Below are 22671 nucleotides of genomic sequence, written 5' to 3'. Positions count from 1 at the left end.
GACATTTCTAGCTGAGTGGTAAGGGTGTGGTTTTTCCAGTGTAGCCATCTGTCTTCTTGTTTTTGCTTTAATTCTTATTCAGTGAGGCAGCTTTTCATTTTAATCCATATATGTAAGAAATATCAATTGTGCACACTGGCTCAGGCCTCAGTTCCAACACTGGAGAGAGTGGGCTTAGCTTTTCCCTGTGGGAGCTCCCTAGGCACTGTAATAGTGTGCATGTGTGACATGCCCCAATCCTGGCATGTGGCAGGAGTCTGGAAAGACTCTACCTTAAACTAGGCGTGTCTAATAGGGTTTAATGCAACCTGTGAATTTGCCTCTGCACAAGGTCAGCTTGTAGGTCAGTCGAATGCTGCCCAAATCGCATTCCCTCCCAGACTGTAATTATGCCTAAGATAAAGACTGTGTGCTGCCAAGTTCTGCTGACTCCAGATAGAACTGAGATAAACTGAGGGCTTACTAACATTCCTCAGAAGCTGCTTCTTCAGGTTTTGATATAAAGCATCTCTTGTTAAGAGACATGTGTGGTTTCCCAAAGCTTGGTGTGGGGGGATGTGAGCAGCTGCTGTCTGTCTTCCTTGGCCAGCAGATAGGAAAAGGTGGCTCAAGGTGGGAGCATGGGAATTTGAGTCAGGTATGAAGTCACACACTTTCATAGCAAAAGTCACTTGCTAGTAGGGAGTGAGTTTGAGGATTCTGACAAATGAAGAAAAGTGCATGAGAATGAAAAGTGGGTACCACATGCTCTGAGCGACTAGGAATATATGTGTCTTGTATTATTACAACCATGAGAATCTCATAATTTTATTCAAGTGCATTGATTCAAAGATCTGATCCATTCCTAAATATATAGCACCAGAGGGGTAAATTAGACAAAATTTGAAGATTTCTTCATTGCTAAAGGATAAATGATTCTAGTTTCTTTGTTGTTGTTTGCTTGGTTTGTTGCTGTTGTTGTTTTTCGAGACAGGGTTTCTCTGTGTACCCTTGGCTGTCCTGGACTCACTTTGTAGACCAAGCTGGCCTCAAACTCAAACTCACAGAGATACACCTGCCTCTGCCTCCCTGAGTGCTGAGATTACAGGCATGCACCACTGTGCCTGGCTTGATTCTAAATTCTTTAGTTCACTAGAGTGCACACTGGATATGCAAAGCTGTATAAAACCTTGTGTTTGCTTGTAATTGTTTTATAAAATATCTTTCCCATGCAACCTGGACTAGACCCTGCTTTTCAAGAACTTCTCTGGAATGAAATTCAGCTGGGAGCTTAAGGCACTCCTCCTGTGTTCCGGATCCGTGGGAACAAGGAGAAGCGTTAACGTGCGGTCCATCAGATGAAGCTTTAGTATGTCAGGCATCCCACCAATGTCCATCAGTAAAAAGAGGTGGACTAACCCGTGCTCTTCTATATCATTAGAGCCCTTGCTGTCTTTGGTTGCTGAAGTCTCCAGCATGGTAGGCATCCATGTCAGATGGCAGCAGTGCCTTAGCATGGGGCTCCTAGTATGCATGGTTTATTTTTCTGTTGGTATCTGTGGAGAAGTTTCCTGAAGGTCAGAATTTGGACTTGTGTTGCAGGAAAAAAGTAACACCTTGAGAATTATTTTTTGAGTCCTCCAAAGACTGAAACAGCCATCTCATTCAAAATTCTTCCCTAAATACATCCATTTTCAGCAAACCCCAGGCATCTTCTTGTCTCCACCTCCCCAGTGCTGGGATTATAGGCACATGTTACTAAGCCTGGCTTCTTACGTGGGTGCCAGGTACTTGAACTCTTGTCATCATGCTTGCGTAGCAGGCACTTTGCCAGTTAAGCTATTTCCACAGCCTTATATGTTTAAACTAGTCTTTTTTTAAAAAGGTTTATTTATTTATTATTTATATAGTATTCTGCCTGCATGTGTACCTTCATGCCAGAAGAGGGCACCAGATCTCATTATAGATGGTTATTAGCCACCATGAGATTGCTGGGAATTGAACTCAGGACCTTTGGAAGAGCAACCAGTGTTCTTAACCTCTGAGCCACCTCTCCAGCCCTAAACTAGTCTTTGAACTCCCATCAAACAGAGATGGATACACACACACACACACACAGAGGCATGTGCAACATTTCCATCCTTGCAGCAGACATAGCAATCTGCATATAGTGAGAGCTGCTGCTCTGGACACACTGCCTGTCCAACTCTGTTATAAGGATGAGTTGATGAGCAAGGACTAGGGATAGAATGCTGGTCTTTTGACTCGTGTCTTCAAACGTGTCCCAGCTGATCACACTCTACAAAGGCTCAGCCTGCAGCGGAAGGGAAGAACGGCCGATGCCATCATCCTAAGCGTTTATCTTTCTAGATTGTAATATTGTTACTTTAGAGCAGGTAACTTTTAAAAAATGACTAAAGTAGTCTTGAATAATAAATATCAGACTACTAAATGGAATGAGTGGCTTTTAATGATATTTTTATCTAATTGCTTTGATAAGCCTTTTGTATTGGGAATTCTGTTGTTATTTTAAAAGTATTTTAGTTAAGTTTCTTACTTGTCCTAGTTTTAGTTTTAGTTTAGTTTTAGAACACCCTGACCAAAAATAATCTAGGGGATGCAGGGATTTACTTGACCTACAGTTCACAGTTCCAGTCTCTTATTGTATAGAAGTCACAAAGGCAAGAGCTTGAGAAAACACCCACAGTCAAGAGGAAAGAAAAATGAATGTATCCATGTTTTGGTTCACTCAGCCAGCTTTCTTCTGTTTTATACTGTGTAGGACCTCCTGCCTAGGGGATGGTGCTGCCCACAATAGACTAGGTCTTTCTATTTCAATTAACAACCAAGAAGATCACCCAGACATGCCCAGAGACAAACTGATCCTGATAGTTCCTCAATTGAGTCTCATTTCTTAATTGATTCCAGGCTGTCGAAAGTTGACATTGAAAGTGAATAATCATACTACTGTAAAAAGATATTTAATATCTATCAATCTCAGATAAAACTTTGGAATCTTAATTTTTTCCAGTAACCATCATGATCACCAGTCCAGAATATTTGTAAAATCTGAAAATACGGAGGTATAATCAATTGAGTTTGATTTCTTTCAAGCCCACTCTGTCCTAGATAATTCAGTAAATTTGATGCAACAAATATATAATACTCACTCATCTTCATGTCATGTGGTCTTTCTCTTCCAAGAATAATTCCTCAAATTTACTTTGTCTGTCTAGAAACTAACTTACTAATGAAACACCCACTGCAATACAAGATAAGCCAGGGGAAATTTGTGCTAAATTGAGTCCTGATAATTTGACGCTTTATAGTGATCCTAAAAATTATTTTCAAAAGAAAATAATGGCTATTTGTAGAAAACTAGGTAAATATCCAAAGGCTCAGCCTCTTTGAAATATTCATTCTTCTGATTGTTTCCTGCTCCTGTGCCTTCATGTTTTCCTCCAGCTATTAAGTAGAATGGCAAACTCTTAGTTCATGGAAACATAACTGGTAAGGAGACTTAGTTAACTAATCACAGTGGAAAACTGAGAGTTGGGCTAGCCTAGCCAAGTGTTTTTGTATTTGGACCCCTGAAATCAACTGTAGCATAAGGGGCTGCATTTACCTTTTAGGACCTCAAAGCCCAGAAACATTGCCAATGGTATCAAATCTATTGGGGGCGGGAGAGGGTTGAGCCACCAATGGAATAAAATTTACAATATCAGGATGCCCCCAACTGTATATCTAGACTCTTGAAGGTGCAGTGGACTGAGGCACAGGAAACGGTATTCTAAGGCCTTGGATTCCCTAAGAAAATGCCTTTTATCCACAGCAATGTCTTTGAACATCTTTCTTCCTGTTCAGCTCTGGCCTTATTTAACTTCCTTCGTAGCACACCAACCTAATAACTACTCATTAGAGAACATATCAAGAAGGGTACGAAGACAGTTCATAAGAACATGCAACCCATACTCCTAATCTTTAATCTTATTTGTAAAATTGGAGACTGAAAGAGCAAAAAACACTTTGCCATGTTTTTTAAATAATAGTTTTTACTTGGTAATAAAAAGAGTATCTGGGGACAGGATGAAGATCATTCTGGCAAACGTATGTCAGGGTGTAAGTCCCTACCACCTATTAGAAACAATTTGTTAATTTGCATCAATTTTAGAATGGGAATTTTGTTTGAAAACTGTACATCTATCGTACAGAGAGACAGACCTAAGACTACAGGTAAGTTCCTTCGGTATTGATTGCAACTTTCTTAATAATTGTCAACATTTAGGGAATTCCTAAATGTCCTTCAGTAGAATAGACAAATAATGTCACATGCTTCCACGTGGCTCTACCTTTATTGACATGGGATTTGACAGGGATGTATTTCTGAACTGGGACAAAAGTTTCAGAATGAGAAACAAAATAAAAAAAAAAACAAGTATACACAGATGTACATGTGGACTTGCCTTTCTTCTCTCCGTGGTGAACCAAGGATTTCATTTACTTATGCTGGGCATTCACTCTGTTGCTGAGCTACAGCCTCAGTGTACTGCTTGCCATTTCATAAGCTCTACACATGTGGGCATGCACACATGTTTAGGTGTAGACTGTGGTAAAATCCCCATTACTAGTGCTGGTACCTGGAGAGTGGAATCAGAAAATAAGAGAGTATTTTCACTCGTTCTATTTTTAAATAGCTTCCACTTGTTAAATGTCAAGTCTGTGGGGCTGGGGAGATGGTTTGAGTACAGGAGGACCTGGGCTTGAATCTCTAGCACTCACATAGAAAAGCCAGGCATGGCTGTGCCTGTAACCCTAGCATTGAGAGATAGAGAACAGTGAATGCTGTAAGCATGATAATTGGTCAGCCTGCTCATGGGAGAAAACCCTGTCTTAAAGGAACAAGGTGCAAAGTGACAGAGGGAGACACCTGATTGTCTCCTCTGGTACCTGTGCACCTGAGTACCTGTCATACACCCCACACTGCCTACACCTAAAAGACATTTGTTTCTGTTATTAAGAATACAAACCTACAAAAGGAAAAGAGAGAACAATCACAGCACAGATGCCTTTGTGAGCACTGATCTGTATCTCCAGTCTTCAGCTCCACCCCTGGCAAGTTGGAGTCTTTTAGCATAAGAGTTTTCAGTGCTTGGGCCTTGTTCTGTTCTACTCTGTGCTGCGATCAGATTGACCAAGACCTGAGAAGATGCGAACAAGATAGACCTGAACATAGAACTTCTCCCCTTATATACATATATGCATGTGTATATATTTATATATTCCTTCTCCTCTTTTCCCTTTCTCCCTCTATATTTCAAAATGTAGTTCGTTTGATTCTGTCCTCCAACTATAAGGGAGAAGCCAAGCCTCTTGCAGTATGGCCTGACTCAGCCTCATCAGAATAATGGTTCTTGCTTTCACTGAAGCCATCTGAGCCACTTTGGGTTGGGCAACATGCTTAATGCATACTGTCCACTTTTAGCTACTGTCTTCTCTCTTTGTAGACACCTCTCAGAAACATGTCCCATGTACATACCACTTTCCTTGATGAGAAGTCCAGAAATTGGTTAGGTGCTTCACACACGTCCTGTCCCCTAAAAATACCACGTTAGAGCTACTAGGAGGATGCGTAACATCTTCACACTGGAGTCAGCCCACCCTTCTCACTGCACAGTGATCTACAGAAAACTCTCAGGATCTCTAGGCAGGGAAAGATGCCAAGGTGGGGGAGGCAGTGAGCAAAGGTGACTCTGCTAACTAGCATGTACTTTATTCCTCCTGTTTCTCAGTGCAGAGTAGGTTGGAGTAAACCGCGAACTCTTGGATTCTCTCTTGGGAGGTAAAAGTTGAATCATGAAACCAGTGTTGTGACTTTCTGGAGGGCTGCCCAGGGACTGGTTTCTGTCTTCCTAGCTTAAGAGCACTGACAAGACCCAGGATGAGCTCCATGAGTAGGGACTACTGGGAACAAGGAAGAGCTGGCTGAGTGGCTCACCATTGCTACAGAGCACCTGCGGTAAACAGACAGAGGCCAACGCAGCTTAGTGCCTTCTCCCCTGGGCTATAGAAGAGGGAAGAGTGAAGGTTGCATACAATGTTCTTCTTCTTTTTTTTTTTCAGCTAATTTCTTTCTTACTCAATTCATTGTCTTCACAGGACCAGGCATACTCTAGATGTTTGGGGGCTTAGGAGAACAAAAATGATTCGGGAACATTTTAATATCTCTAGAAAAGTGATGTTGCTCCAGACAGCAGAGGAAGCAGAATTATAGGGTGGGAAGCCATTGAGACCTCTTTCATCAGGAACTTGGGAGTTCATATGCCTGCAGAATGCTCAACCATAGGCCTAAGAATTCTTAATCACCTTAGCTTATTGGCAGGAGACTTTCCATATTGAAACCAGTCTGTGAAGGTAAAGGGGAAAGTGACTATTTTTTCATAAATATTCTAACATAAAATAACAAGACATACAGAGAAGCACAGAAGCTAGGACCAAGCAAAGCTACTAAACAAATGCCGGAAATGAATTTGTAGTTGCAAACACAGATGACGTACTTGACAATTTAATTCTAGATAAATGTGACAGTGGTGTTCAGGGAGCTGGGGAAAATGACACAGGGAAAGGATGAGAGATTAGCAGAGACAGAAAGCATCTGATATGAGCAAATAGACGTAGTGAAATCAGGTTGAAAAATTTATTATACAAAGCTTCAGCAGCTTTCTTACCCATGAAGAAGAGGTAGCCAGAGAACTCAAAGTTACAGAAATTATCTTGTCAATGGGGTGAAAGAGAAAGAATGAAAAAAAAGGAGGGGAATATAAAGGGTACATGATGTCACCACACAGACCAATCAGCACATACTGAGAGAAGATAGAGGAAGAAGGGCAGAACACAACATTTGAAGAAAGACAATGGACTGAACCTAGGTATGGAAATGGGCTTCCTGAATCTGGATGCCTAAAGGACCCCAGTGAGGAGAACCCAATAGGACACAGGAAGATCCTAAGATGTACTACAATCACCTTTTCCCAAAGGTGAAGACAGAGAGATGACTGTGAACACAGCAAGACAAAAACCACTTGCCAAATGAAAGGGCACACTGCTATAGGGCACACTGCTATAAGGCACACTGCTATAGGGCACACTGCTATAGGGTACACTGCTATAGGGTACACTGCTATAGGGCACACTGCTATAACCATCAGTGACCTTTTCAGCCATGACATCTAGGCCTGAAGGCTTCTATGTTCCAAATACTGTGAAAAAAAACTCTAGCATACACACACACACACACACACACACACACACACACACACACACACATTTATTTTATTACACGTGTATAAAACAAACTACACACAGCAGGAAGAACCATGTGACAGTCATGAGAATAATGAGTTCTATACACGTTACAGTCATAGTGAATTGGCCATCTGCGTTAGTCCTGTTTGAAGTAAGTGTCTTTCCTGTCTTGTTGGGTCTAAATTTCCAAATGAAATTCAATATCTATCCTATCTCAACTCTAATACCTTAATTTCTTTATCTTGATATAAAATGATCTTATCCCCTAACCACCTAAACTTGGTTGTAAAACTATACTATCTTGTCTTCAGTGCCCCTCAGAGACTGGAGAAGGAATACAACTTAAATTCCTGAGTGAACCAGCAGTGCGGTTAGCAGCTTCCAAAATGTACAAATTGGCTTAAGATGGTTTACTGCCTGACCAGTCACCCAATACACTATATAACATCGGAGCCATCTTCAGCTTTCCGGCTAATATCTCTGCCAGACTTGTACACGGGGCAGGAACTATTGAGGACTTGCTTACCCTGACGTGGCAGAGTGCAGCCATCGACTCTGCCTGCATCTAAGTTGCCCATAAAAAGCCTGCATTCTTGACTGCATTATTAGACATATGTGATTTGTGACACCAGTAACAAAGTACAAGGGAATGTAGAAATAACAGAGCAGAAGCCTTGTATGTGAGTGATCAGCTTAAAATAGACTTACGAATATAAGGCATTTAAAGTAAATTCTGTGTTAACCATACAGGGTTTTATCAAAAGGCTCATCAAAGAAAATAAGAAAGGAAGCAAACTATATCACTGCAAGAAATGAACAAGTCCAAAGACAGTAGCATGAGAAGAAAAGGGCAACACAGTACAAAGCCAGGGAAATTAACAAGCTGGTATCCTCTATCAATAAACAGTATGTAAATGGATGTATTTTGTTTTCGACCAGAAGACAGAGTTGTTGATAGAGTCAGCAAAATAAAAATCTGGCCAGTGTGCTTTCCTCAAGAGATTCACTTCAGACATAGGAACACAAAGGGTACGAAAGTGAGAAGGTATAGAAAAAGACAATGAGAGCTGCTTTGTGAAAAGACCAGTAAAACTGAAAAAACTGTAGCTAAGAAAAACAGAAGCCGTGCCGGGCTGTGGTGCTGTGGTGGCACATGCCTTTTATCCCAGCACTTGGGAGGCAGAGGCAGGCAGATCGTTGTGAGTTCGAGGCCAGCCTGGTCTACAAAGTGAGTCCAGGACAGCCAAGACTACACAGAGAAACCAAGAAACCACCTCAAAAAAAAAAAAAAAAAAAAAAAAAAAAAAAGAAAAAGAAAGAAAGAAAGAAAGAAAAAGAAAAAGAGAAGCCAAATGCTCATATAAAAATATGACTTTATAAAAAAGTAAAACACTGTCACAGAGGACAAAGATAGATAGTACGTTGTGATAAAAATAGCCAGTAGCATGTTTTAAAAGCTTGGAGATACAGCCTAATGAATGGTGAGCAGCTGTAACCTTTGTCACTGAAATCAGGAGCAAGTCAAGTGTGCCTATGTTCACAGTTAGTATAGTAGTAGAGGGTCTAGCTAGTTCTAGACAATAAAATTAATTAATTAATTAATTAATGGCTTAGTCAATGTTTTACTGCTGTGAAGAGACAGACACATGATCACCGCAACTGTTATAAAGGAAAGCATGTAACTGGCGCTGGTTTACAGTACCAGAGATTTAGTCCATCAGCATCATGGCAGAAAGCATGGTAAGTCACAGGCAGACATGGTGGTAGAGAAGGAGCTAAGCGTTCTACATCTTGATCCACTGGCAGCAGTAAGAGAGCAAAACTCTGGCCCTGGCTTGAACATTTGAAGCCCCAAAGCCCAACACAACGACACACTTCCTGCAACAGAGCACAGGTCCTAATCCCTCTCAAGTACCAGCATTCCTTAATGACCAAGGATTCACATACTTGAGTGCATGAGGAAAATTCCTATTCAAACCACCACATTGAATTCATTAGTTAACTAACTATAATTAATTCACCCACAATGGAAAAGAACAGATAAAGTTTTCTCTCTTCATTGATGACTTGATTTTATATGAGGGAAGATAGTATTGGGAGGTTGCCATTCGGGATAAAAGTTTACCAGATGGAAAGGTTTTAGAGATGTGCTGTACAGCGATGTACATGTAATTAGCAGTGTGAGCTGTACTGCCCTACATAAACTTGAAGGGTTTTAGAATCATGTGCTTCCTACTGTGGCTTTCTGTGGTAATAACTCAAAATCAAATAAATGAAGCTTTCAAACAATCATCAACAAAGAGGAGTTAAGACATATAACTGTATATTCATTATATTTCTTCCATTTTCTTTCCTGGAAGATTTTTTTTGAAGAGGAATCTGATTTATTCTACAATGAAAGACTAGCTAAGTAGAAACTTAAGAAGGATGTGTGTAACAGTCTCGGCAGGAGCGTACAGAGGATTTGGTACATATGTGGGGACCGAGCCACAAACACTCTTAACTTCCTTCCCTCCCTGTTTGGTGGAAGCAGAACCGACCTCAGACAAAATGCAGTGCGTGAGCCCAGTGGTGTGTAGCGCTCTCCAACCAAGGGAGGCTTTCCATGATTACCTTCTTCCCACCTTTGTGGCTGCCTGATCAGTGAAGGGTGATATAGGCTTGCTTTTACCTAGCAGTAGTCAGAATCCATAAATCTTGTTCTCTAGGACACTTGTATATGAAAAAAGCTCAACATATCCAGGAGTGGTGGCAAATTCCTGTACCCTCTGCCCTCAGGAGGCTGAGGCAAGAGGTCATGAGTCCTAGGCCAATCTGTCTACATGATGAGGCACAGTCTTTTAAAACCCAAAATTGAAAAAAACAAAAGCAAAATAAAGTATAAAATCAGAGTAAAATGCTCTAAAGATTTCTGTAGTTTGTGTTGGGCTAGCTGAATTCTGCCTGGCATTTTCTTTCTTTCTTTCTTTCTTTCTTTTAAATGTCTGTAATTGTAGATACACCACTTTTCCATTGAAGCACTAAGTCAGTGCCTGTCACACTTGGTCAGTTTTTCCATTAGTGCAACCATGTATCTGGAAGTCTTAATGTCTTTGATGTTCTTTCTGAATGATTGCATGATCACTTGAGCTTCTGTTTTATTCTGTTTAAAATTACAGATCATCAAGTTATTGGATGGAAAACGATCTCAAACTGTGGGGATCTTGATATCTAGTTTACATTTAGAGATGAAGGACATCCAGCAGGGTAAGTCTTTCCCAGCTCTTCCCTCCATGTCTGCAATTCTCTGTAGCACTCACATGCCATCCATTGTATACGACTGCAGCTTCGTCATGACCTTTTCATACATGTGTGTGAGGCACTCTGACCTTACTTCTCCCTTGCTGCCTACATTATCCCTCCTGCATTTCCTGCTACTCCACTTCCTTTCCCATGACAGTCCTCTTTTGAAAGTTTTTGGACATTCTGTTGTGAAAATTTTCAAACATGCCCAAAAGTTAGAATACCACCGTGAATTCCTGGTAGCCAAGCTAAAAATCTGTTGTTTAGCCCAGTTAAAATCCACTGTTACTTTTGTTTGATATAAGCCATTCCCTCCACCAACTAGATTGTTATGGACACGATCTTGCAGCCAGGTTGTAATTTAGCTTGTAAAAACTTTAGTACTACCAGTGAAAGTGAAGGGACTTTAAAAAAACAAAAACAAAAAAACGCAGCTGTAGCACCATTGTTTTCAAAGTGGTTAACAAATTTTTCAGTATCTTCACAGACACAGTTATTACTTACTTGGTTGGCTATGTACTAGTTTCTTCACCCTTTATTTGACACCTGTCTTCCATGAGGATCCCAACAGACATCCTACATTGCCAATGATGACTCTCTTAGGTTTCTTTTGATGTACAGTTTTCTGCCCTCCATCTTTGTTTTGAGTTTTACCTTAGTAATTGATGGGTTGGGGAAACCCACTCGCTTGTCTTACGGTTCCCCAACGTTAAGATTTTGCCAATGACAAGGCTGTGCTTTGTCTCTCACATTCCTCTGTCCTCTGTCCTTCTAGTGAAGTATTAGTTTGGTCAAGATTTACACTGGGTAAGTGAGGAATTCTTTGTAGAGGCTGAACATACACTGTGTTATATATACAAGACTTATTCAGTGGTTTGTGAGGTTAGTGGGCACTGAGGATTTTTGTCTATGTTTATTCCTTCATTAGAACTGTAAAAGACACCACTGTATGAATTAAGTTATTTCTTATTCATTGGATGGAATATGCTTATAGAGAAAAATAGTTAACAACTACTTGATTTTTCATTGTTTCTTACCTCTCCCCTTCAAATGAGAGCATTTAAGTCGGATATCTTTGACACATTTTAAAATAAAAGCATTTAAAAATGTTGATACATAGACTGGCTAGAAGAAAATACAATTGAGAGGAAGGGAGAAAATCCTATCTTGATTTCTGTACTTGAAAACCTTATCATTCATATTTGTTCCTCAGAAAGGCATATGAATAAAAATAATCTTCAGAACTTCAACTGTAAAAAGTGACTTACCAAAGAAAATGCTTTCACTATAAGCTTTTAAAAATATATTTATTTTTTTGTGTGTATGGATGTTTTATATGCATATTTGTCTGTGCACCATATGACAGCAGAGGCCATGGAAGCCAAGAGGTACCAGGTATTATGGCACTGGCATTATAGCAGTTGCTGGTCATGATGTAGGTTCTGGGAAGTGAGCGCAGGTCCTCAGCAAAAGCAACAAGTTCTCTTACCTACTGAGCCATCTTTTAATACTTGTGTCTTATAGTAAAACAACATTCTTTTTCTTTAGCCATCAATTAAATGTAAGCACTTACTTACATGTGCCACTTACAACATCTTCTGGATGACAACATAGCATACGAGAGGGTTTCAGTACATGTGAACAGATATACGCTGAAGCAGCCCTTCGCTTAAGCCTTCAGTCCCTGTTGCCCAAAGTCATGTTACTTGGCTGCTGCTCAGGAGAAGGCTCCTGAGGATACTAAAGATCCTTTCTCACGCTGCTTTTCCTTTCAAAATGACTTTGGTAGGAGTTTGAAATTTTGCTATAATACAAAAATTTTTTTGAGTTTATTAAAAATAATAAAACATCCTAAGTAAATGATGGACACAGAGTGTTTAAATAAGGCTGATTTTGTTTGTTTGTCATTTGGTTGTTTGGTTGATTTGGTTTTGAGATAGATTTCTCTGTATAGCCTTGGCTGTCTGAGAACTTGCTCTGTAGACCAGACTGGCTTCGAACTCAGAGATCTGTCTGCTCCAGCCTCCCAAGTGCTAAGATTTAAGGCATATGCCACCAGTACCTGGTAATAGGCTGATTTTAAAAAAATGGCTTAATAATAGAACCAAACATGTAATATGAATATTAAACTTAAAAATGTAAACAGTTGTATATACTAACTTATATCTGGACATTAGCCCAAGGGGCATGTCCCAAGAAAGTCTTTGCTTACCAGGAAAGTGAGACAGAGGGGAAGACTTCCTATTGGGACTCTAAGTGAGAGAATCAAGGGAGAATGGGGAAATAGAAGGACCCAGAGGGTCCTAGAAACCTACAAGCAGATCATTATAACAGGCGGATCTGGGCTCAGGCGTCCCGCTCAAACTATGACACCAGCCAAGGACAATACGTGCAGTAAACTTTGAACTCCTACCCAGATCTACCCAATGGAAAGGACATTCTTCACAGCTGAGGGGAGAGTGGGATCTGACTTTCACACAAACTCTGGTGACCCATATTTGACCACGTCCCCTGGATGGGGAGACCTGGTGGCACTCAGAGGAAGGATAGCAGGCTATCAAGAAGAGACTTGATACTCTATGAGCATATACAGGAAGAAGAGGTTCCCCTCAGTCATAGTCATAGGGGAAGGGAGTAAGGGGAAAATGGGAGGGAGGGAGGAATGGGAGGATACAAGGGATGGGATAACAATTGAGATGTAGTATGAATAAGTTAATAAACTATATTTTTTAAAAAATGTAACAGTTGATGGCAGTTTGGAACAAAGGGTGTTTGAAAGGATTACTACTGAAATCAGAAGTTTTTATTGGCTGTAGAGGCTTCTACAAGGAAACTTCAGACTAGGACTTGAATGTTTTGGTGAGAAACTAACATATATGGTACAATTTTTGTAATGAGACGAATTATCAACTGTTGTACAAGAGTTTTGCTGTTAATCTGTATTTCTCACACATTTGTTAGATCGCAGAAAGATTTGATTTTTATCTAACAAAATGGATATGAATTTTCCAGCTTCCAACATCACTCAGACTTTGTTCAGTTCCTTTTGTGTATCTATCATTGAGTATGACAGATTGCCATATGGATAAGGAGCATTTGAATCATGTGCTACAGTAACTACCAGTCCAGGGCCGTATGCCTTTCCATGGCATCCCAGTCCCATTGGACTGAATGTTCATTGTGAAGTGAACAAGATTTTTAGTTTGCCCAGACCTTTCCAGTTCAGTACTCAAGTCAGGAATATGTGCATGTCAAGCAAATGTGAGCTCTCATTCAGCATTAGCACAACAGACTTTTATGTCTTGGGTGTATTATAGACTCTTCCTCTTCCATAAACACCTACAGTATGCTCCCCACATATGGCTCCTGAGTTCTAAGAAACTGACCTCCATTCTACTTCTTCACATAATAATATGTTCCAAATAAGTATAGAGAATAACCAGGGGTTATGTTATTAAATTGTTCCTTTAGGATCAGAAACCAGTATTTCTGAGATTTTTTTCTTAATCCAAGTTTTATTGTGAATGGAACTGGCTGTGGTCCTGTTGGAAGAATACCTCATGCTGATGCCAGCCTGAAACACTGATGTACTATGCGGGGACTGAAACAAGAGCTGATTGAGGGGGTCGAGCTGACAGTTAGACATGACAGCTAGGAACATATCCTTCTACCTTCTGGACATAGGGTCATATTTGGCAGGGTGCCATGACACAAGGTGTCAGCATGTTCTTTTCAGAGTCTCAAAAAATGATGTATATGACCTCAAATCTAGCATATAAAGTGTCACATTTATTTCCTATAAGCATGTCCTCAACTACAGCATTGGAAATGCCCAGGCAAGCTACTACCCTGTTCACCTCACAACAGTCAGTCAGTCCAGTGAGGCTGTAACTCCTTGAGAAGGTTCATGGTCCTGACTTGGTTAACGGCAGCATCACATGACTCAAATGACCCTTATCAACGTGGCAATCTGTCACACTCAACAGGACATGCTCAAAAGGAACTGAGTAAAGTTTGTTACAAGTAAAACAGTAACCATTCCTGCTCATTGTTTCCTTCAGATCCTTGTCTCCACTTGCTGTTATGTCTACTGTTTCCCAAGTAAGATGTGATCTCTACTTCACTAGTTCAACACACGCATGGCAAACACAATAATAAGATGTTTTGAGTAAAAGATAGGTAATAATAGGTAGATGATGGTATGGCTGCAAAGAAGTGAGCATAGACAGTTTCGGATAATTAAATGTACTCTTCAGCTTAGCAGTGGAGGTACCTGCAGGCGTCCTGAAGCACTTCAGGCTTCTAGTTTTCTAAATGACAGTGGTGGCATTTCAATATGTCTTGCTGAGATTACAACTCTCTATCTGTCTGTCTATCTATCTATCTATCTATCTATCTATCTATCTATCTATCTATCGCAGTGCTGAGGAGCCTTGCACATCCTCCGCCTTTGCTCTCCCACTGTGCTACAGTTCAGCTTTTAGAAGAGCAAACTGGTTTGCTTTGCTTTAGAGATGAACTCTTCTCTGTGGTCCACTGAAATTCTGGAACTCTATGTAGCAAGACAGCGTGTAACAAAGCTAGTTCCTGTACATATGTATTGGGTTTCTAGGAAGTTCTCTGCTTGTTATGCACTGATTACGACTAAATGAACTAATGTACCCAAGTCACATTTGGAAGTCTTATTTTCATAGTTCCTGAATTTAGTTTTAATTTTGAAAAGAAAGACTAAACACTGTTATACTAAATGAAATAGATTCTGTTCCAGTGCTTCCTCACTTGCCTTAGGCATATGGCGAGTGCCAGCCCCGTCGGGCACCAAAACTGCGTTAGGACCAGACTCTAAGCACTCTCAGGAGCTCACAGTGTGATCAGCCAAACATTCCAAAGGAGTTGGCTTTAAAGTCACAGCCATGGTACCCTGTAAGATTTGAGATGAGGCCCAGAGGATGCAGTTATGATCACATTAGGGAAAGGAGCCTTCCCAAGTGAGGGAAACTCATGAGACAAGACAAGTTGAAAGGGGCCACAGAACTGGAATGTATGGGCAGCAATCAAATGCAATGTGTCTCAGAATCTAAGACTCAAATCATGAGCAGCATGCACACCAGGAAGGGCCCCCTATAGGATCTGCTCATCATTACATCAGAAACAGGAAGAAATGTGAGGGTCATGGTTTGGTGATCTGAGCCTGAGTAGCACAGGATCTTGGAACTCTGGTGTCCTGCATATGCCTCCTGAAGTCTTTATTTCTGCTTTACACTACCTGCTTCCACTTCCACTCTCCCTGCACTTCTATAGCCACCATGGTCTTCCTTGATTCCTTATGGAACTTACTTTTTAATCCTTGAGTATGCTGCACGTTTAGCACGGACAGTGTACATTCCTTCTTTCAGAAATGTTTTCCTACCTCACAGTCTGTATAATCAGCCCCTGAGCTTTACTGTGGATTTGAGTTTAACCATCACCTCAAACAGGCCTGCTTAGATTTACCCTCACTAATATCTCACCATGTGTTATTTTAGCTGTACACACAGCCCAGTATTTGGTTTGGTTTATGCATCTATTTTTTTCCTTTGTTTGCACCTACTCTCAGAATATAAGCTCCAAGGAGAGTACCCACAGATGTGAACCGCATCAACTCCTGCTTGGGTCTGCCATGCACACAGTGATCGTTAATGGCCTCTTAGATTAATAAATGAATATAGAACTGAAAAGGAAATGATAGCTAGTTGTGATGGCCATCCTGACTCGATTAAGAAAGAGCTGGGATATGAAGCTCACTTCTGAACAAGTCCCTGACAGCATCTATGTTTCAGTTCATAAGGGCTCTGCCTTATCAGTCAGCTCCTTGAAAGGTATTACTGGGAGGTGGGGAGAAGTAGGAGGTGAGCTCTAGTTGAGGAAACTAGGTGACTGAGGTTATTTCCTTGAGGGCTTCCTCCTGTTCTGGCTCCTCCCCATTTTTCCCTTCTTTCTGCTTCCTGTCTACCAGGAACTGAGCCTGCCTGCTATGATGATCTTCTGCCCAAGTCTGTGGGGCCAACATGCATGGATAAGCCATCTGAAACCATGGTCCAAATGCCTTTGGACCAAATCTTCTTTGTATCTGTTGAGTATTTGGTCATAATTACAAGAAAAGTAACTAATATAAGTGGATGGACTTAGTTGACAAATGACAAAGGCTGACATATATTAATGTGAAAGAGGAAAAACTCGGACACAGGATATTTAGAGAAATAGTTACAGTTAGTAACAGCAGCTGTAGGAATGATGGAAACAAAATCTGGGCTGCACGTTAAGCAATGAAAACGAACAAACAAAAACAAAAACCACATACCAGAGGTTTAGCAGAAAAAGCAGCACTGAGGAGAAAATAAAATCTGCTTTAGAGGATTTGAATTTTCAAGGCAGGGTTTCTCTGTGTAGCCCTGGCTGCCTTGAAACTTGCTCTGTAGACCAGGCTGGCCTCAAACTCAGAAAACCGCCTACCTCCAACTCCTAAGTGCTGGGATTAAAGGCATGGGCCACCACCTCCCAGTTTGGATGAAATGGTTTTAAAAGATGATCAGAAGTTTTGTAAAGCCTTATTTCACCCAAGAATTACCGAGTTGGTGATTTGCTTCCTTCTGACTTTCCATCATGGGATGCGATGACTTCTATTTAGAAGCATTTGGCCTGCGTGGACACAGTGACTGCCTACATGATTGCAAATTAGTGTTTTCATTCCATGTTAGTAATTTCCTCTTATTCTTGTCTCAGGGGAGATGGAAAATTGCTGTTGACTATTCTTGATATAAACTTCCATATGCCTTGCAACAGACTAGGTGCCAGAAACCTCCTGGCATTCGTTTGGAATTTCCCGAACACTCAGAACTTATATTTATAATATTTAATCTAACATCAAAATAAAACATTTTTCATTTGAGTTCCTACTGGGCTGGTCAGAGAGTTCAGCTGCATTGCATCCTAGTTGCTCTGTGTCAGAGGCTCAGTATGAGAAAGGAAGGCTCAGAGCCTGGAACCAAGATCCCCGAATACTCACTGGACCTTGTTGCTTTGCACTAATAAGTTCCAGAAATCCATGCCAGTGCTCATGGGAGTTGTCAAAAATGGATTTGATCAGGCGCTAGGAACATACAATAGACCTTTTAAGACTTTCCTGAGAAAATGCTCACCTTAGCCTAAGAAGCCCTGCTCAAAAGGCTTTTAGTCTCCGTGGTATCCTAACAGAGACCCCTTCCCCAGGCCGCCTTTTAGAACACATTTGTCAAGGTGTGCTTTCTAATATGTATGCCACACAGATGCATGGATGGATTAACACCCACCTTCTGGAACACAGAAGATCCAGGAGAGTCACAGGATTCACATGTCTTGCTAATTTTGTTGGCTTTGGATTACCATTCAGTTATAATTATGATGGAAAGGCTTATGGGACACAGCTCCGTAGCGAATGCCCTTTTTACTCTGTTCCATGAGAAATAAAGACAGTCTCTACCAGCCTCTCACCACTTATCTTCAGTGTAGCATCTCTCTGCAAAAACTGTGAGACCAACTGATTTATATTGTGAAGTTTAATTTAGTTTAATTAGAAATAGACATTAGAGTTAGGAGAACTTCATTTCAGTTGTTCTCCCCCATTCCAAATCACACTGTATTGAAAGCAAAGAAAGTGACACCGTCACATACAGGAGGAGGTTACCTACCCAAAGTGACTTGTGACTATAATTTGCTGGCATACCAACCAAATGAGGAGGCCAGCGTCAATCAACTCATTAAGCATCGATAGAGGCCAATTTAGAAAATTAGAAAAAGCAAATGGGCGTTCTAGTACTTCCCTTCTCCTTCTCACCTTTTCTGTCCTCCCACTGAGTCTGAAACACCTCAACAGTGGGGCTCCCCTCCCCTCTTTCTAAGCCATTATACATTCCTTCAATAGCAGGATGGAGTCAGAAAGTGGAGGCTGGTCCCTCTTTATACTTTTCCTTCGGGCAATCCACCGAGACCATCCAATCTGCCTGGAATGTAATTTGGCTTAAAAGAGCAGAACGAATGGCGGACCAGAAGCAGCTTAACCCAAACTGTTTCTCATTCCACTGCCCTCCGGAGAATAGAGGGGACGCAGGCAGGGAGGTTTTGTGAATTCTCCACTCCGTGCCCTTCTTTGAGGTTTGAACCATGGACAATTTTAATTGTAGCTCCACGATGGTATCTTGGGGGCATAGTACATGCCTGGGCTTAGAGGAGAATTGAGATTTTTGTCTTATAAGATTGAATGATTTTTTTTTTGAGGTTTTAGGATACATGAGCTAAATGCCCCCTTTGTGACCATTTCCACTCTTTTCCGGACAGCCCATATTTACCTGTCTTTCACACTTGCCTCTCATCCTATCAGAGACTAAATTAAGGTCTTTGCCATCTAGCGTGATCCTCTGTCTGCCAGGCCTTCAGAAGTGCAGTGAAGACTGTAAATTATGTTCTCTCTCACTTTTCTTTTAAAAGATTTATTTATTTTATTTATTGCATATGAGTGCTTTATCTGCAGAAGAGGGTATCAGATTACATTATAGATAGTTGTGAGCCACCATGTGGTTGTTGGGAATTGAACACAGGACCTCTGGAAGAGCAGGCAGTGCTCTTAACCACTGAGCCATCTCTCTGGCTGAAATTATGTCCTCTTGATGCATTTTATTCTTCATGTATCTGGAGGCAGCTTCATGGTTCTCCATTTTTCTGTGTGTTTTTTTTCTTTCATTTTAGTGAGTTTTGGCGTGAAGTATAAAACTTCCAGTTATGTCTATAGATTCTGTTTAGGATAAGACACTCTCAAACCTTTGCTTCCCAATTCCCAGAAGTTCTGTGTTATGTAACTCTGTTGGCAGACTGATTCTTGAGGATTACTTGGGCTATGAAAATACTGAAGTTAGGGCATTGTATTAGATAAACACCGGAGATGGCAAAATGCTCGTGAGTATGGACGTTTGTCTATATGGATGGATAAAATATTAATGAATATGGATTTTCATAATATAGGCCACATGAGATTCCTCCCATAGACTGCTTATTTGTATAAAAGGCATGCGGTGCCATTCAGAAACTGAGGTTTCTCTGTAGACTTCTGTCTGCTGCTTGATGGCTCAGATCTCCGGGGGCATTTAGTTTGTTTTTAGATTGTGCTGTTTGTTGTTTAAATGTCTGATCCAAATGGCAAACTGTACCTATAAAGAGCAGAAGAGACAGTCCTGGTCCAGCAAATCCCTGCTCTGATGGAGGAAAGGTGACGCCTGCAGAGTTGGCCTAGAGAAATCAGGTTGAGTGATGTCACACTTCACTTTTACCAGTCATAAAACCCAGGCAGCAGCATCACCTCCTCCATATAGTTTAACATGAAGCACTTTGAGCAATGCTGACACAGAAGAAGCTTCGGGTAATTACTGTTAATCCCTGGAGAGTCCGCCCGCTGTCCCTACCCTCTAATGTAGTGGACAGAGTTTTCTTTATGCTCCTCTTTAGTGGGTGCCCTGGAGCCTCTCATTTGGATATTAGCATCAAGCAAGGGTTCCTGTGGATCTGTGTCTGCACAGGCATGCTGGGTGCCCAGGGGAGGAGAAACACAGTTAAGGGCAGGGGGGTGGGGTGGTGGCAATTCAAGCAGCCTGAGAAGAGGCAGTGGGGGCGGAGGTCTCACCTCACAATGGTCCATCCACACTCTGCCTCCGTACTCCCTCTGCCTGCCCTGTCCCTTCCTCTCACCTATGGACTCCCAGCTCCCTTGGAGTGCTGGCCCCAGTAGTTGGTAGGCCAAGCTGTGAGAAGTCCTTAAGCTCTCATCAGCATTCAGATTCTGCCGTTGCCCTCCCCATTTGCTTGGCCGAGCCTGGGAGAGTAAACATTTTTTGCAGTTTCTTGGGGAGATGCATACAGACTTTTAAAAATCCAAGTTCTTCTGTATTAATTTTTCTTTCTCTGCTCTCTTTTACTCACCAGTGACTTATTGATCCCTTAAAATAGAAATTGAGTGATTTGGGCAAAACAACTAAGTTTTATATAGGCTGCTTAGCAGTTAGCATTTGCCATCAAAACGAGGTTCACTGACAGAGTCACCTAATTGTATCAGTCTTTCTTTTCCTGGCTGATAAAGGACCTAAGTCATGTGTGCTGGTTACAAGTCACTCTGTACGAGGTGGTCCTGTCAGCTACTTAAGGAAATATGAAAGAGTAAAACGGGCTGCATAAGAATTATCCTAAACCCAGCAGCAGTGGAAACCTGGTGAGCCAATGCAAACCTGTGCATGGCACTGTGCTTTACATAACCAGGCTCTCTTTGGCTAGTCTATGGCAAACGCTCTTGCCTTCAGCCAAACTGAGCATCCCCCAAGCTGGGAATGCATCTCAAGAGTAGAGAACATCTGAGCATGGGCAAAGTCCTGGGTTCAAGTCCAGCACCGCCAAAAGAAAACCAAAGAACAAATATTTCTGTGACCAGTCACCATCCTTGCTTCACTTGGTTTTCTAACTACATGTCTTTCAAACAGCAAGCACGCTGTTTATGTGGACATGGCCCACTCAGAGGTAGAGCTCTGTTCAGAGTGCCAGAGAGGCTGGAGGGCTGAGAGAACTCTCGTAGGTTCTTTCTGTTTCCCTGACAGGAGAGCCAGCGAGGGCATTTGCCTGTTGTGTAAGACCCTGACCTTCGCATGTGCCTCAAGCAGTCACGTGCTTTTTATGTGTGCCTGTTAGTTTGAATTTGTGATACCAGTCTGTTTTTTGTCCCTGCTGACGGTTATTATATCTTAATGGGCGAAACACCACTCTAATGATCCCTGTGTATATAATCCTGGGAGTACAGAGCAGGCACCAGAGGACCACATAAAAATGTTTGCCTCAATTTCCCTGCAAGAAAAAGAAGCCCAGAAACCAGACTTGACCAAGTAACAGATTTTTAAAGGTAAAGGAACCCAATAAAATTACCAGCTTTTCACAGCGTGTGTCTCCTTCCTTTTGACATATTGTGAGGTGTAGGTGAAATATTCTAACTGAACTGACAGTGTGAGGCGGGGATAACTAAGGAGGGAGGGAGATAAAAGTGAAAAGCACCAGCAATGATTGATATTGCAGTAGCAAAGAACTGCTGGGGTCTCCCCTCTGTGGATTTGACACTTCACCTTTCTGACACCGGCTGCAGGAGTGTTGGAATAATGAGCCCTTTGCAGATGGAACCAAAGCGAGAATGACTAGGAATTACTACTGTACCAACGCTTTGTGGCTTGCTAGAGAGCTGTGTGGGCAGCCACTTGCTGATTTGGTTTATAAGATGAAAGCTGAACTTGTATGTGTGGGGGACAGGAGAGTGACAGAGAGAGAAAGGCAGAGGTCATTTGTTCGGTTGTTTGTTTGCTGTGTTGTACTACTGCTTGGCCTTGTGGCTTTGCATGCACAAGGAAAGCCTGTTACCACTGACTTATGTCTTCAGTGAAGAAGGCATATTTTCTAATATAAAATGGAGGAGGCAATCTGCCCCTAGGGAACACCACAAATGTTTTCATTGAAGACTGTGCTCATCAGTTTACTGGTTAAATGGGTGTATGTAATGGCTTCTACGTTGAATACCAGTGCTTACAGGAGTGATTTGATTGGGTCACTTTCTCACTTCACTATTTTAAGGCATGCCTGATGTACAGATCCTGCCACTGCCCCCAGCACCTAGACTGCATTCATGAATAGGAAGCTGGATTATGTCCATGTATGACAGCTCTCCCCAGAGGCATGGGACTTTTATGTTTTAGACCTGTAGCCAAGCCTAAACCTTCATGGACTTGCTATCAAAAGAGAAAGAAAGAAAGGAAAGAAAGAAAGAAAGAAAGAAAGAAAGAAAAAGAAAAGAAAGAGTTTAATCTCCTGAAGATCTAGGATCAACCAGATAATCTCTTGAAACTGCTTCCTCTGACTTTGAATTCTATTTTAACCTCAGGATCTGTATCTGGTCGACATGATACTTTACTGAAGAAATGTCAGGAGGACCAAACTGACCTCTTCATGTTGGTTTTTTTTTCCTTTCCCCTGCTCCATTCCTCCATGGGCTCCAGGAGGAAGATCTGTTATCTGTGT

At 41.4% G+C, this 22671-nt stretch overlaps 1 protein-coding gene across 5 annotated transcripts in view; it reads left to right on the top strand.

Moving 5' to 3' along the window:
* Positions 1-22671, top strand: part of FMN1 (formin 1) — a 367926-nt gene that overhangs the window by 220079 nt on the left and 125176 nt on the right. For all 5 annotated transcript variants that reach the window (XM_084776574.1, XM_084776572.1, XM_084776573.1 and 2 more), the window contains one exon: positions 10440-10527. In XM_084776574.1, coding sequence (XP_084632700.1) covers positions 10440-10527 — 88 coding nt within the window. The remainder of the gene's footprint in view (positions 1-10439; positions 10528-22671) is intronic.

The sequence above is a fragment of the Acomys minous genome (genome assembly GCF_964271855.1).
Source record: "Acomys minous genome assembly, chromosome: 3".
In the NCBI taxonomy this organism is placed as follows: Eukaryota; Metazoa; Chordata; class Mammalia; order Rodentia; family Muridae; genus Acomys; species Acomys minous.
This window is presented reverse-complemented; position numbering and strand designations above follow the sequence as displayed.